The sequence below is a fragment of the Sus scrofa genome, chromosome 14 (genome assembly GCF_054392235.1).
Source record: "Sus scrofa isolate SSC_HxYL_T2T_F1_AM1 chromosome 14, Sscrofa_HxYL_maternal_Yorkshire_Landrace_v2.0, whole genome shotgun sequence".
In the NCBI taxonomy this organism is placed as follows: domain Eukaryota; kingdom Metazoa; phylum Chordata; class Mammalia; order Artiodactyla; family Suidae; genus Sus; species Sus scrofa.
Genome location: NC_139396.1, coordinates 149580648 through 149595966, shown reverse-complemented (window position 1 = coordinate 149595966; position 15319 = coordinate 149580648). Strand labels below are relative to the sequence as shown.

The 15319-nt window shown below is 52.1% G+C and overlaps 1 protein-coding gene across 5 annotated transcripts in view; it reads left to right on the top strand.

Annotated features, from left to right (window-relative positions):
• Positions 1 to 15319, top strand: part of HSPA12A (heat shock protein family A (Hsp70) member 12A) — a 177453-nt gene that overhangs the window by 111742 nt on the left and 50392 nt on the right. The window contains exon 1 of one of the 5 annotated variants that reach the window (XM_084995680.1): positions 6182 to 6227. The exons of the other annotated variants lie outside the window; for them this stretch is intronic. Within the exon in view, the coding sequence (XP_084851806.1) occupies positions 6212 to 6227 (16 nt within the window). The 5' untranslated portion in view covers positions 6182 to 6211. Of the gene's footprint in view, positions 1 to 6181; positions 6228 to 15319 lie in introns of those variants that run through there. 5 annotated transcript variants of the gene reach the window in all.

Genomic DNA, 15319 nt, shown 5'->3' with positions numbered 1-15319 from the left:
CATTTTCACTTCGTTTCTGAGTATATTCACTGCACCTTGGAGACCATTTTACTTCCTGGATGTTTTGCATACTTTGGGGATAGTTTTGTTTACTATGTTCCAGTTTGACGGTCAGAAAAACCAAAGCTCCGGGATGGTAATAAGTTCTGTAGGATGGAGCTCTTGCTCCACCGGCCCAATTACCAGCCCAAGACCTCAGAGGGCAGTGGGTTTTGCCAGGGTCCTCTGAGTCCCATAAACTGGGAATAAGGTGATCTCCCTTGGGGCCTTCTGTTTTTTATAAATCAAACCCTGTGGTCTTGTTGGCTTCTCAGTGACTGCGGACAGGGGCTTCTGCACCCAGGTTCCTGGCTCCCTTTTGGGACGCAGAAGATGTGGGTGGAGGGGCCTGAGCCTGCTAAAGCGGGGGCCTCAGGCTGGCCTCTCTTTGTTTGTGTCCCAGGTTTCTGTGAGCTAAAGGCTGAATTCCTCTGGTCACTTCCTTCCTTTCTGTTCCTTTTCTCACTGTCCTTGAGGGCCCATCCCTGCCAGCTGGGATAGGAAACTGTTTCCAGCACAAATGCCAGGAGTCTTGTTCCCAAAGCAGCGATGAAAGTTGTTGAGAAATCCTAGGTGACATCCACAGCCAAGTGAGACCTGGGTTGTCAACTGCCTGGGCTTGGCCTACCCTCTTACTTTACAGATGGGCAAACGGAGGCCAGGGAGGGCTAAAGAGATGGCCCCCCAAACCCTTGGCAAAGCCAGGTTAAGAATCCAGGAGTTCCCGTCGTGGCGCAGTGGTTAACGAATCCGACTAGGAACCATGAGGTTGTGGGTTCAATCCCTGGCCTTGCTCAGTGGGTTAAGGATCCAGCGTTGCCATGAGCTGTGGTGTAGTTTGCAGACACGGCTTGGATCCCGAGTTGCTGTGGCTCTGGCGTAGGCTGGCAGCTACAGCTCCGATTTGACCCCTAGCTTGGGAACCTCCACATGCTGTGGGAGCAGGCCAAAAAATGGCAAAAAGAAAAAAAAAAAAAAAAAAAAAAAAAGAATCCAGGTCACTGGTTCCCTCTACATACTTCCCAATGGAACCCAGAGGTGGCCTCAGAATCCTCCTCAACTCAGTAGTCTAGCCAGCCGCTCCCAGTCAGTCCGAGATGGCACATGGATCTAAACCTCTTGGCAGTTAATAAATTACTGGCTTGTCCCTCCCTGCAGGAGTTATATTTTAAGACTGTTTGAAGAAGTAATGCTTAACTCAGAAGGAATGAGGTGCCAAATCAAATTGCTGTGAATAAAAGAGGTCTTAACGGTAGGACCCAGCCTTTTCTCTCCCACTGTCTTGCTTGGCATTGATTTTCTTGGTTGACATTGATAGTTGCCCATCTTTTGTGCCCTGGGCCTTGGAAGAAGATTTGTCTTTTTTTTTTTTTTTTTTTTTTTTTTTTAAAGAAAGTGTCTGTTCTTTCATTAATTTAATATTTGCCTTTTGTCTTTTGTCTTTTTAGGGCCGCACCGCGGCACATGGAGGTTCCCAGGCTAGGGGTCCAATCAGAGCTGTAGCTGCCGGCCTACACCACAGCCGCAGCAACACTGTATCTGAGCCACCTCTGCAACCTACAACCACAGCTCTCGGCAACACTGAATCCTTAACCCACTGAGCGAGGCCAGGGATCCCACCTGCCTCCTCATGGATGCTAGTGAGGTTCGTTAATCGCTGAGCCATGACGGGAACTCTAAGATTTGTCTTAAAGGAGTGTTAAGTAGGGCTTTAGGTCGCAGGTAACCAAACCATTTCTAGCTAGAGGAAGCCGGAAAGAAGATTTTATAGAGGATGCTAGGAGGGCTGGCTGGGTCTCGGAGGGAAAGGACTAGGAGCCTGGAATTGTCCCACCCTCCACCCCACCATCTCCTACTCTTGCTCTGCCCTGCTTGTCACCCATCCTTCCCTCCCTGCGGGCCCACTTTATTCACTCCCCAGTCTGTCTTTCTCTCCTAAATCAGGGTCCCAGAGAAGGCCCCTAAGTCCAGGGCACAGGGTCACCTGACCTGGAGGGGGAGCTGGAGGAGTGTTATCCAGTGGTCAGAGAGGGCATGTCTCCTACCTGCAGTCATGGTGCTAGGAACTGAGCAAGTCATTTGCAGGAGATGGTTCCTGGGTGAGGGCCGTGCATGCTGATGGTCATACACCTGTTGGAAATTTTACTCTTTTGCTCCTTCTTGGAGAAAAGGACTTGCTTCCATGTAAGTGTTTCATACCGTGTGGAGTAACTGACAAGCAGGTCCCTCCCATGAGAATAAAGAACAGCCCCATGGGGTCCTGTCCTGGTGCATGCTGGGCCGTGGTCAGACCCCATGGCCCTGGCCAGCCGGCCCCATTTGAAGGGCTCATGGGCATCAGGTTAAGCTGGGATTTCCCTGGGCCAGTGCTTAGAAGACAGCAGAAGGGACACATCCTTTGTCCGATGATGTCAAGTCCATCGTCTGGTGCATTTATTCAGCACCTGCTCTGTCTTAAGTACAGAACTGATGTGAGGACCCTCCAGGGAGGCCCAGGAGTCGGGTGGGGTCCTGTCAGGGATGTAACCCTGGCTGAGCCCACAAAGGCCCACCTGGGGGAAACTGGAGCAGACCACTGAAAGAGGCCTGGGCGTTCCCTTTCCTCCCTGCAGGACATACTGGGGCGCTGGGGGGATGGGAGTGGTGTTTGTCCCAGCCTGAGGAAGCCGGCTGGGCCCAGCCCCTTCATAGCCAGATGTTTGGGGCTACACAGGTGTCCTTGAAGGGCCCTTACTCCCCAGCCTGGGTCTCCTGGTTTCAGACCAGCCTTGGTGAGCTGTCTGAAGGTATTTGCAATAGTCCATCCCTTGGGGTGGACCTCTGATAGTCTTGGCCAGGACACCTGTTAGGACAGGTGGTGGGAGGATGGGGAGGTGAGGGGAGCCCCATAGGGCCAGGTGGTCTCCAAGGGGAGGGCCGAGCAGGTGGAATGGGGTGTGAGGGACCTCAGGCCTCCTCTGTGGGCAGTAAGGTAGAGGGGGCTTTGGAATCAGACGGCTGGGTTCAAAGCCTGCTAGCTTTGGGATCTCAGGTGCGTCACTTAGCCTGAATGAGCATTAAAACATCCATCCAACACTCCCTGCCTGGAGCTGGAGAGGGATGGGAATTTGGTGGTGTGAAACAGGCTTAGCTGAATCCTGATCTGAGTCCTGGTCCCACACTTGCCCGTCATGTGACCTTGACCTGATCAGGTTACTCAGCCTCTCTGAGCTCCTGTGATCCTTTCTGTAAAGTGTGGGAACTAATACCTTATATAGGATGGTCTAACACATTAAAGTCAAGTACATGAAGGGTTTTCCATGCACACAAAATGTGCACAATGTTTGGCACCTCTGCTCTTTAAAGCACCCACCTGGAACGTGCATAGTAGGTGCTCACAAAGGCCTTTTCAGAAGGTAGGATTGACTAACCAGGTGTGGCGTGTTCCCTACCGGGGAGATTTTTAAATTTATTTTTACTTTTTAAGTTTTTAAATTTTTTTCTTTTTTAGGGCCACACCCACGACACATGGAAGTTCCCAGGCTAGGGCTCAAATTAGAGCTGCAGCTGCCGGCCTACACCACGGCCGCAGCAATGTAGGATCCAAGCCATGTCTGCGACCTACACCACAGCTCACAGCAACGCCGGATCCTTAACCCACTGAGCGAGGCCAGGGATCGAACCCACATCCCCATGGATACTAGTTGGATATGTTTCTGCTGCACCACAGTGGGAACGCCTGGGAAGATTTTATTTTATTTTTTAAAGTCACACTTACTGAGGTGTAATTTACAAAAGGTAAAACTCACACTTTTTAGGTATAAGTGTGATGAGTTTTGACAAATGTGTATAGTCATCTAATCACAACCACATCAACATACAGAATATTTTCAACTGGGGGGATTTTGTCATCCAGAAATCTTGCATACAGGATCCTTCTGGTTTGGGGCGGGGTCCGCCTTGGCTGGTGAGGACCTCGAGGCCCAGACCTTGCCAGTTAGGGAAGGGACCCCCAGGTCTTCTCACTGATAGGAGCTACGCCTGCATCTTGGGGATCTTACTTCCCAGAGGCTGGAGTGGAGCTTCAGCAGCCCTGCCCTGCTGGTTCCTCACTGGCTCTAAGAAGGGGGAGGGAGAGGCTGCAGGGTGCAGAGGTCAGGCCTTGGGCTGGCCGGTGCCCACTCGAACTGAGATAAAGCCCACTTTTTGTGAATTGCCCAGAGAGCCAGGGCTGGTGAGGTGTGGTCCAAAGTGAGGGTCCCATTGTCATGCTTGTCAGTAGTCACCTGTGCAGAGATATGTGATCCTTTGGTCCGGGAGGCTCCCTCACTGGCACGTGAGCGTATTAAGGTGGGACCTACCAGTTATGGTTTGATGATGGGGGACGTCTCCCCACATCCTCCACTGATCGCAGTGCCTGGAATTGCTGCCATCTTCCTTTGGGTTAAGCTTTTCTTCTCCAGTGTCCTCTTTCAAAGGCCAACTCCTTCTCTGAGATAAAGCCCTTAGGTAGGTGATGGAGAGTAGACTTGAAGTTTGAGTGCTCTCTCTGACCCATCGGGAAGAATTTGGACTGCTCTATTGAGAAGTATTCTTTCTTTCCCCTTTCTGGCCATGCCCGAGGCATGCACAAGTTTCCTGGCCAGGAATCAGACCTGCACCACAGCGGTGACCCAAGTTGCAGCAGTGACAATGCCAGGTCCTTAACCCACTGGGCCACAAGGGAACTCCTAGAAGTATTCTTGAGGCCACCTCCGGCTAGCTGGAAAGAATGTGAAAATTGATAAAGGCTGCATTTTCCAAATGCCAGCTTTGGGACTGGAAATGGCTCTGATGAATGAAAGCCTAATGGGTCTGTGTGGAATTTACACAGATGATTGGGTAGTAGGTTTTTATGAAGCTAAATCTATTCCACACACACAAAAAGGGAGAATTTCTGATATTATGCCCTTGTGGTAGATGGTTACATTAAATGTCTCCAGATATCCACACCTTGTGTGGTCTCCTCCCATCTCGACTGGGGGCTTAGGCATGTGGCCGATAGGATTTCAGCTCACCGGAAGCCAGCAGAGTGCCTGTGCATTGGGACTCACCCACCTGTTACACTGCTGTGTGGGACTTCCTGGCTCTCCTGCTGGAGAAGCCACACAGAAGGGAACTGAGGCTCCCCATCCGACAGCCCAGGAGAGCATCAGACACAGTGAGTGGGCTTGTCCTGGATCATTTAGCCCCAATCGAGCCTTCAGATGACTTTCACTGCATGGGTTGACCCCAGATGAGAAAAACTCAAATTACAGAGTTCTTTGCTAACAAGTGGTTGTCATTTTAAGCCACTAAATTTTGGAGTTGAAAAAAAATTTTTTTCTTAATAGCCATAGATAACAAATGCAATCCTATTTTCCTTTCTTTTATGAATTAAATATAAGAGCAGACAATGGGTTTAGTAAAAAAGTTTTAGTGTCTGTCCTTGACAAAATAAAAACTTGACCATACTTTATTAGGCCCACAAGGGTGGGGGGGTGGATTTCATTGCTTGGCAAATTGAGGCACCATGGAATCATGGGGGAGGAGCTGCTGTGCAGATTTGGGTCTTTATCAGCCATTAGCACTTAGTGTGATTTGATGATCAGAGTGAGACATGGTTAAAGCTGGAGGGTATAATTGGGGCTTTCAGCGTCTATGAACCAACCTCCTCAATTTCCTGAAAAAGAAACAGAATCCTAGAAAGTGGCAGTCACCTGAGGAGCACACAGTGACCCAGTGGCGGAATAGGGTCAAGCCACCTCAAGGCCAGTGGAAGACTCTGCTGGGGTTGGGAGCCTGGGGATGGGAGGCTAAGGAGAGGGACTTTGGGGTGGCACCACTCAGCTTGGGCCTGGACGGGACTTGGGAAGCAGAGCATTGTCTGCATGAGGGGCTGGGGAGGGTGGGGCCACCTTCTAGTGAAATATTAGCATTGAGGTTGACATAAGCTACAAAACACAAACACAGAATCCAAAAATACAATGACTGTGGCAGAGGGATGACCCCGCTCATCCTGTGACTCATGAAAGAGTCATCAGGGATTTCGTGTCCCAAGATAGCAGCCCCCCACCCCCTTCTGCCAGCAAAGCTCCTCCCACCCGTGCTTCTTACAACTGGTTCTGCCCTTTGCCCTCAGAGAGAATCTGTAAATTGGTTTCCGTCTGTGAATATGCCTACAGCTCAAGGTGGGTGAATTTCTCCTGCCTCTGCCGACCCCTAGCTGGACCCTCAGGGTCCAGAGCCCATTGGGGGCCATGTGGGGGGCCCAGGCACACTGCCACCTCCAGGCTTGTTCCCAAAGTTGGGAACTGAACAGCAGGACTCTGACCAGGATCCGGCTGATTAAAGCTGAGGGCAGTGCTGGTTGAGAAGGTTGGAGCCTGGGGGTGGAGCCAGGACATGGGAGCCCAGGGTGAGGCCTGGAACCCAAGCAGATTGCACCCCCTGCCCCCCACCCCCACCCCAACTCTCACCTCCCCTGCCCCCCACCCCTTTCCACCCTGGGGCAGAGAGGCAAGATTTCTGTCTCAGCATCCAGGATGGCCCACTTCAGGCAGGGGGCATTAGGGACACTTAGGGGGTTGAGTATTAGAGCCACAGCAACCTCATTAAGTATAGTTCTCCTCCTGGGTCTGAAAGAGGCCGAGAAGTGTGAGACCTCCTTCCAGGTAGGTCCCTGAGCTGAGCTCCCAGCTCTGGGAGGCAGTGTAGTGCTGTGGGACCAGCTCAAGTTCTGGGTTTGAGTCTCAGCTCTGTGGCTGACCCTTGTGAAGTCTCTAGCGGGCCTGGGAACCTTCCTGAACTTCTGTCTCCTCACCTGTAGGATGGAACTGAGACATACCCCCTACCTCACGGGGTTGCTGGGAGATTTGCTAGACAGAGAGTCAGCCCCCGGTCGGTGGGAGGCGGGCGATCCCCAGGAGCTGGGGGTCCTGGAGCAGGAGACAGAGGAGCAGGCAGGACCAGGGCTGCGGCTGAGCAGCAGGGCACCAGGTGAGGCTGCAGGAGGTGCTGGGGAGAGCCAGCCTCCCACCCTGCTCACCCCACCCTGCCCAGCCTCTCCTCATCTGCATGATGTCCTGGGCAAGTCCTGGGTAAAAATGAAGATAACTTTGGTTCTCATGACAATGATATGGCATGTTCATCACGGAAAATATAATCCAGAGGAAGAGAGAAGGCAACAGCCAGGACCCACACCCAGAGGAAGCCCCTGTTAACCCCTTGCGGTTTGGCCTTCTAGAATTGCCAGGCCAAACGAGACAGAGCCAATTGGCGGGCTTTCATAAAACCCACTGGGGAAGGGAGTGCTATCCTCCTTTTATAGACAAGGCTGCAGAGCTTGAAAGTTTATGGTTCTTAGTTAAGGCCTTGGGAGGAGAGAGCGAGGGGTGGGCCTGATGGTTTTGAGCTTGGATTTTTGTGTTCTTCCTAAATCCGTGTCCTGGATACTTTCTGTGGCACTGCCTCACATGCCTTGCTCCCATCCCCAGGAAAGCCACTGCATAAGACCCGGTAGGGCCCTTACACCAAACTTGGGGGGTGGGCAGGATGGGCTGGGCGCTGCCTAGGGGCGGGGCTCTGTGCCGGCGGGGCGGGGCTCTTGCTGGCGGGGCGGGGCTCTGTGCTGGCGGGGCGGGGCTCTGTGCTGGCGGGGCGGGGTGCTTGGAAATGCAGGATCCTAGTTGTCTCTCCCTAGAGCTCAGGGCTGATGCTGCCTGCGCTCCCAGCCCTGGGTGGCTCAGCAGGGCTCTGCTGGAACCTGTTCGCTGGTGTCGCAGGCCCCGATATTGGGGTGCAGTCAGGGGCCCTCAGGTAGGCATCCCTTTGGAGGTGCCTTGGTGGCAAGAGCAGCTGGGATCTCAGGAGCAGGGCCTCGGTCCCGTCTGGAGCATGTGTTGCCATCAGGCAGGAGGCCTCATTACAGCTGCCTCGTGGGTGCCCTTTAGGAGTTGTCACAGATGCAGCTCTGCGCCCTTCTGGCACTTTCCCTGCGGGTGGCCATGGCCTGCCAAGAGCAGAGCCGGTTCAGCCGGGCAAGGCTACCGAGTGCTGGTGGCCCTGTGGAGGTGGTGGAAGGGGTAGGATGGGGTGTGCGAGGTGCAGACTGGAGGCCTGTGGACAAATGTTTGCTCATCTATTTGGGTTCATTGCCTATAATTAAAATGAATGAAATGTCACATAAAAACCTGGATTTCTGACGCCTCCGCTGGAACCTAAGCACCGCGGCCCCTCGGACCGGGCGTGGGGTCTTCCCTGCGCAGCTGCCATCACGCCTACTGTCCCTACCTTAAGTTTTCTTTTCTCATTCCACGCATACCATTGTTTTCCTCAGAGCAGAGTTAAGGGAAAGTTCTGGTACCCACATGGCAATAAAAGTGGGCATCGAAGAAAAACCTCGGTCCTTTGTGCCACCTTCCTGACCCCTGTAGCTGAGGTCTTTGGTGACCTTGGGTTGCAGGCAGAACTTGGATTCAAATTGGCTTGGCTTTCTACCAGTTGCAAGGGAGGTTTTCTCTCGCCTTGTGTCTTGGTTTCTGCAAAGCAGAGAATGAGGCAAGGTGGGTATGAGGATTAAGTGAGATGGTACTTGCAAAGCCATGGCCTGGGATGTAACAGTGACAGCTCAGGTTATAGGTGCGCTTTTGTGTGTGTGTGTGTGTCTTTTCGCCTTTTCTAGGGCCGCTCCCGTGGCATATAGAGGTTCCCAGGCTAAGGGTCTAATCGGAGCCGTTGCTGCCGGCCTACACCAGAGCCACAGCAACACCAGATCCGAGCCGAGTCTGCGACCTACACCACAGCTCACAGCAAAGCCGGATCCTTAACCCACTGAGCAAGGCCAGGGATCGAACCCGCAACCTCATGGTTCCTAGTCAGACTCATTAACCACTGCTCCACAATGGGAACTCCTCAGGTGCCCTTATTTGTTCTTTTATTACTATTATTGGTATGATTTACACAGAGTGAAGCATACACATGTTAAGTGTGCAGCTCATGGATTTTTACACATATATGTACCATGTACTCATGTGCTGTGGGCCCATAATGGCCCGTCAAGATGTTTACATCTTAGTCCCCGGAACACTGACTTATGTTCCCTCTAACGGCCAAAGGGACTTTGCGGATGTGATTACACTGAAGGGTTTGAGAAGGGGAGATTGTCCTGGATTACCAGGGTGGGCTTGGTGTAACCCCAAGGTCAGGCATGTAGGTCAGAGTCAGAGAGAGATTGGGAGGTCTGTGCTGCTGGCTCTGAAGACGGAGGCAGGGGATACAGCCAAGGAAGGCACGTGTCTTCTAGAAGCCGGAAAAGGAAAGGAAGTGGACTTTCCTCTGGCACTTCCAGAAGGAACGCAGCCCTCTGGACACTCTGATTCTAGCCCAGGACGACCTGTGTCAGACTTCTGACCTCCAGAACGGTCTGGTTTTAAGTCACTGAGTTTGTGCGGACGTATTACAGCAGCAATGAGAAGCTGATACGCTGTGTCAGCACCACACAAGAGAAGATATAGGACATTCTCATCACTCCAGAAAGTTCCCTCATGCCCCATCACTGTCTCTTATCTACCCACCCTGTGAGGTAACCATTGTTCTGATACCTTTCACCTTAGGTGTGCCTGTTCTTGAACTTCACATGGATGGAACCTGAGAGCAGGTGCTCTTTCATGTTCAGGGTCTCTTGCTCAACACAGTGCTTTTGAGGTTTATTCATGTTATTGGGGGTATCTGTATTTTGTTCCCTTTTTATTGCTGAGTAGTATTTCATTGTATGGCAATACAACACTTTGTTCATCTATTCTGTTGATTTTTTTTTTTTTTTTGTCTTTTTAGGGCTGCACTTTCAGCATATGGAAGTTCCCAGGCTAGGGGTTGAAACAGAGCTACAGCTGCCGGCCTACACCACAACCACAGCAGTGCCAAATCTCAGCTGCATCTGCAACCTACACCATAACTCATGGCAATGCCAGATCCTTAACCCACTGAGTGGGACCAGGGATCGAACCTGCATCTTCATGGATACTAGTCGGATTTGTTACCACTGAGCCAAAATGGGAACTCCCTTCCGTTGATGTTTTGATTGTTCTTAGTTTTTGGTGATTATGAGAAAAACTGCTGTGAACATTCTGGAACAGATCTTTCTGTGGATGCATAGGTGCACTCATTTCTCTTGGTAGGATCCTGGTGGTTGAGTGCTGCCTCATAGGGTGGGGATGCATAGGTCAGCCTGGGCGGGCTTGAGGGCTGGGGCTGGCCACCCTGCTTGCCCGAAGTGGTTTCTGGGGTGTACATGTGGTTGGGAGGGGGGCTTCTCTGGTCCAGGGCAGGAGGCTTAGTGGCCCTCATATGGAGACGCAGGTGGAAAACCTCAGCAGGTGTGTGCCCTGGGCCTGGGAATGGTGGGTGGGCCTGTGCTTTTTGAGCACCTGCTCTGAACCCAGCTCAGGGCTGGGATATTCTCACGCATCTTCCTTTGCCATCCACGCAGCCCTGTGAGGGGGAAACAGTCACTAGCCCAGGTTGCAGCTGTGGAAACTGAGGCCCAGGATAGAATCCTGTCTGCGGCAGAGCTGGGGAGGGTGGAACCGAATGTGCTCCGGCCCAGCTAACTCTGTGTCCTTGACCCCATCCCCTGGCCCTGGAAGAGTAGCTCAGGGCTGTGCCTGATTGGAGGGCAGCCACGAGGGTCAGCGCCTCCCATGGGAAGGTTAGCAGGGCCTTTTCTCCCTGCAGACGGGCGCACAAGAGGGCCTGGGGGACGGCAGATGGCTTCCCAGATGGCAGAGTACACAGCCCAGCTGGTGCAGGGGGTTGTACGGGGGGGCGCTCATGATGGGGGGGCCATGATGAGGGGCTAATGGAGATGTCTGATTGGTTAAAGAGTTAGATCTGAAATGAAGGGCAGTGGGGAGCCACCGCAGGTGCTGGAGGGTGGGAGTAACCTGATGAAATTGGCGGCTGTGTTGAGATCCGGGGGGCGGTCTCCCAGGGTGCAAGGCTCTCTGGGAAGCTCTCCACACTGCTCTGTCTTTGCTCATGCTGTTCCCTCTGCCTGGTCTTCCCTCCCCATCTTGTTCATTCGGCAAACTTGCCCTTCAAGATGCCAGACGAGCACCACCAGCCTGGGGCTGCCACCCTCACCTCAGTCCCCCACGGCACTTATCTTGAGGTCTAATAAAGAGTTCATGTGCAAGATAGAATTTTCTAGTGTTCTTAATGACAGTGTTTAAATTGAAAGCACTCACTCTGTAGTGGCCTGAGAACTCATAGTTGGATTCTTATAAATTAAGGTGCATATCCATTTATCCATTAGACAGGACTGATGGCAGCCCAGTGGGGGTGGGGCAGAGGAGGGCTCAGGCAGACGCAGGGGGGATGGGGCCCAGGACTGCTCCGCTGACGAACTTTCCAGGTAAGGCCAAGTGATGCTCTGTGGCCCCCTGCCTGCTTCCCTGCTACAGGTTTAGCTTCTGGAAGACTTCTTGCTCACTAATCCGGAATGTCCCCAGAGTTGTGTCCACAGCATCTGAAACCTTTCCAGGCTAGGTCTGTGGAGAGAGAGGGACAGAGAGACAGGGTGGGAACGCTGGCCTGTGAGGAAGTCCCTGTGACCAGCTGCCACTTTCCCAGCCTGAGGCATTCCTGTGGGCCCCTCCTGAAAGTCACTGCCCTGTGTGGGGACATTCCGGGCTCAGCGGGTGGGGGTGTGACTGCGGAGAGGCGGGCGGGTCACTGTGCATCTGGAGCTTTCTGCTCTGAAGAGGAGGTGGCCGCTGATTAATTAAGTTCCAGACAGAGCTTTTAAAGATAACCATGCAGGCAGAAGCCATCGTGGGCCCCTTTAGACTTAGTGAAGCAGGCTGGCCTTGTGAGGGCGGGGCGGCCAGCAGCAGCCTTGCAAAGCCGGAGACACCCACCCTGGGCTTTGGCCATCCACGGGTACAGGTGAGGGTGCAAAGTCTCATTCCTTGGCCCTCGGTCCTTGCTTCTCCAGGTACCACAGGGGCTGGAACAGGGGCTCCTGGAGGCCACATGTCCTGAAGCCTGAACACCGGAGCATAAATACCATGCATGCACCAGGGGGTGTGGCGCTTGTAAGGGATCTGAATATTTTGGCATCCGGTGCCGTCTGTGTGGCCTCCTCATGGCCCCTGAACATATATTATTTCCTGGGTTCGTGTGGCTTTGAGGCTTACTGTCCCCCCCTCAGCTGGGAGAGGATTGGGAAGGACATACTTGCATTTCAGCCTGGTGGGGGTGGGTGGGGATTAGCAGGGGTGTGCCGTGTGTTTGCTCTTATCCTGCTGGACCGATTCACACCAGGGGTCTGGTTTGGTTTTGTTCTCATTGTTGTTGACTTGCTTTAAGTTCGGATTAAAAGCAGGTCAAAGTTTGGTGATCAGCTTCTGCTTGCTCTGGGATGGGGGCTGGGCCGAGTGTGTCTGTGAAGGTGGGTCTGTGGCCCGCATCATGGCTGCTGGGCCTTAGGTTGGCCACAGGATACTCTGGGGACACTCTGGGTCCTGCAGCTTAAGGCTTTCCCCTGCTCTGTGGAGTAGCCCGAGGAAATTAGCCCCACTCTAGGAAAGGTTTCTTTTCTTTTTCCTTTTTTGGTCTTTTTAGGGCCGCACCCATGGCATATGGAAGTTCCCAGGTTAGGGGTCTAATTGGAGCTGTTGCCGCCGGCCTACGCCAGAACCACAGCAACGCCAGATCCAAGCCATGTCTGTGACCTACACCACAGCTCATGGCAACACCAGATCCTTAACCCACTGCACGAGGCCAGGGAATGGAACCCACAACCTCATGGTTCCTAGTCAGATTCTTTTCTGCTGGGCCAAGACGGGAACTCCCTAGGGCAGGTTTCTTAACATGGCCTTTATATGCCTTGGGAAACAGCTTTGAGCAAGTTCGGTCCTAGGGGAATTGTCCACTAATTTTCTTTGTTTTTGTCTCCTGTCACTGCTCTGGAAGTTAGATATTCTATTTCAACTCCTCTCAAGAATAGTTACTCTTGAAAATTTGCCATGCATACTTAACTTAGCAAGGTCAAAAGTTAATCAGCATCTTAACCCAATTTATGAATTCTATTTTTGTGAGAATGTCAATCGCTCAGTGAAGGTTCTATATAGAAAATGAATTGGGAGTTCCCTGGTGGTCTAGTGGTTAGGATTTGGTGCTTTCACTGCTGTGGCTTAGATTCAGTCCCTGGCCCATGAACTGAGATCCCACATCAAGTCACTATGCACCATAGCCAAAAAAGAAAAAAAGAAAAAAAGAAAAAGAAAAAGAAAGAAAAAAGAAAAATAAAAAGAAAGTAAAAATTAGGAGTTTAAACTGAGTCTTGAAAATTCTGTAAAAGGACTTTCTCTCCTTCTGGTGGATGTGAAGCCTTTGCCCAGCACGTGAGGAATGGTCTGGGAACTGGTGCCAGGCTGCCCCTGCTGGAGGGTGTTCGCCCCCTTGGAAGTCCCTTTTCAGGTTGCAGTGAATGGGCCACACTTGACCTGCCCAGGGCCTCTTTTGAGTTCCTTGTGGCATTTCTCTTCTCTTTTTCTTTATATTTTGGAAGCAGAAATTTCTCAGGCAGGTTCCCGAGCACATCCTGGATGCAGCTCAGGCAGTGGGCACTTGCAAACTGTTAACAGAAGACCATTTTAATGCTGCTGCAGTTTGCCCTCTGGCTGTGACTCCTGCCAAAGGCTATCAGGCACCTTCTCTGGCATTTATTCCAGAGCCCTTGAAACTACTTTTCCTCGGGGAAGCACGGACGAGGCCTCTGTCTGCAGCTGGCTGTCAGGATGCCTGGCCCCTTAGTTCTGGCCAGCCAGCTTCAGAGCATCTAGGGGAAAAGTGAAGACACAGTGGTGACCTGGGGTGCTGGCTCTGCTCTGTGCCCACATTCTCGTGTTGCTAAATAGCAGGGTGTCTGGAGACAGGCCAGTGCCAGCTGTTGCCCCTGGCCTGGCTGTAGTCAGCAGCCATTTCCCCAGAACCACGGAGCCCTGCCCAGCAGAGAGGTCGGCCTCTGTCCAGGGAGGGAGCTGCAGCCAGGGTGGATGAACACGACTAATCGCCACGCCCAGGGAGCAGGGCTGTGCTCCTGAGGGCAGGTGGGGTAGGGGACAGTTTTCCTTACAAGGTAGTTTCCTGTAGCTCTTTGATTTTTTAAAAAAATGGAGATATAATTTACATATCATAAACCTCACCATTTTAAAGTATACAGGTCAGTGGTTTTTGGGATATTCACCAGGTTGTGCCGCCACCCCCCATCACTTTGCAGAGCATTTTTCTCACCCCCCCCAAAGAAACTCATGCCCATTAGCAGTGCCTCCTCATTGCCACTCCCTTCCGAGCTTTGATTCTTCATTGCTTTCCATTGCACGTTCCCAATGGTACAGGGGGCCAATCTCCAGGTCCTGGAACCTCAGGGCTGGAATGTGGGGAGTGAAGGAATTTGGGCGTTAAGAGACAGGCACGTCCTAGCTGTGTGAATTTAGGGAAATGCTTAACCGCTCTATGCCTGGGTTTCCTCTGCTGTTAAACGGGGCTAATCACTACCTATTTCCTACTTCATCGGGTTGTTTGTACAGAATAACAGCTACACCTGTTAAGACCCTGGCCTGTGTTATTCTTAGTGAATCCTCATTCATCTTAGACAGTAAGAGTCAGTCATCTCTATGTAATTCAGAAGGAAGACTGAGCCACAGGGACGTTTAGTCATTTTTTCAAGATGGCACGCTGTGAACCAGTTTTTAGCAGCAAAGACCTGGTCTTGTTTCTAGAAAAAGGAAATTAATGATGACCTTGAATGGGAAGTCCAGAGGTCTGGCAGGCTCCAAGGCAGGTATTCAGCAGCCCATAGAGGGTCTTTCCATGTTGGATGCCTCTTGGGCTGGAGGCAAGATGGTAGCTGGCCAAGTGGGCTTGTTTGAGAGTCAAGACATTTCTTTCCCAAGGAGCCTCCAGTAGACTTCCCTTCATGCCCCATCAGCCAGAACTGTGGGTCCCAACCCCATTTCCCTGTCCATCACTGGAAGGGGAACGGGTTGGCCCTGATGGGTTTGAGCTACTCGGGATCTACCCTGGATCTGGGGATGGGTCATGGCTCCCCCAGTTATGTAAAACTGATGTTTAGTTAAGAAGGGAGAAATGGATTTTGGGTGGATGCAGCAGTATCTTCCAAGATCAGTAAATGACTGAGCTGGGATTTGAACCAGTCCCTCCAGTTCCAAGGGACTGGAAGATCCCTGAGCCTAATTACAGTGCTACGTGGCTTCTA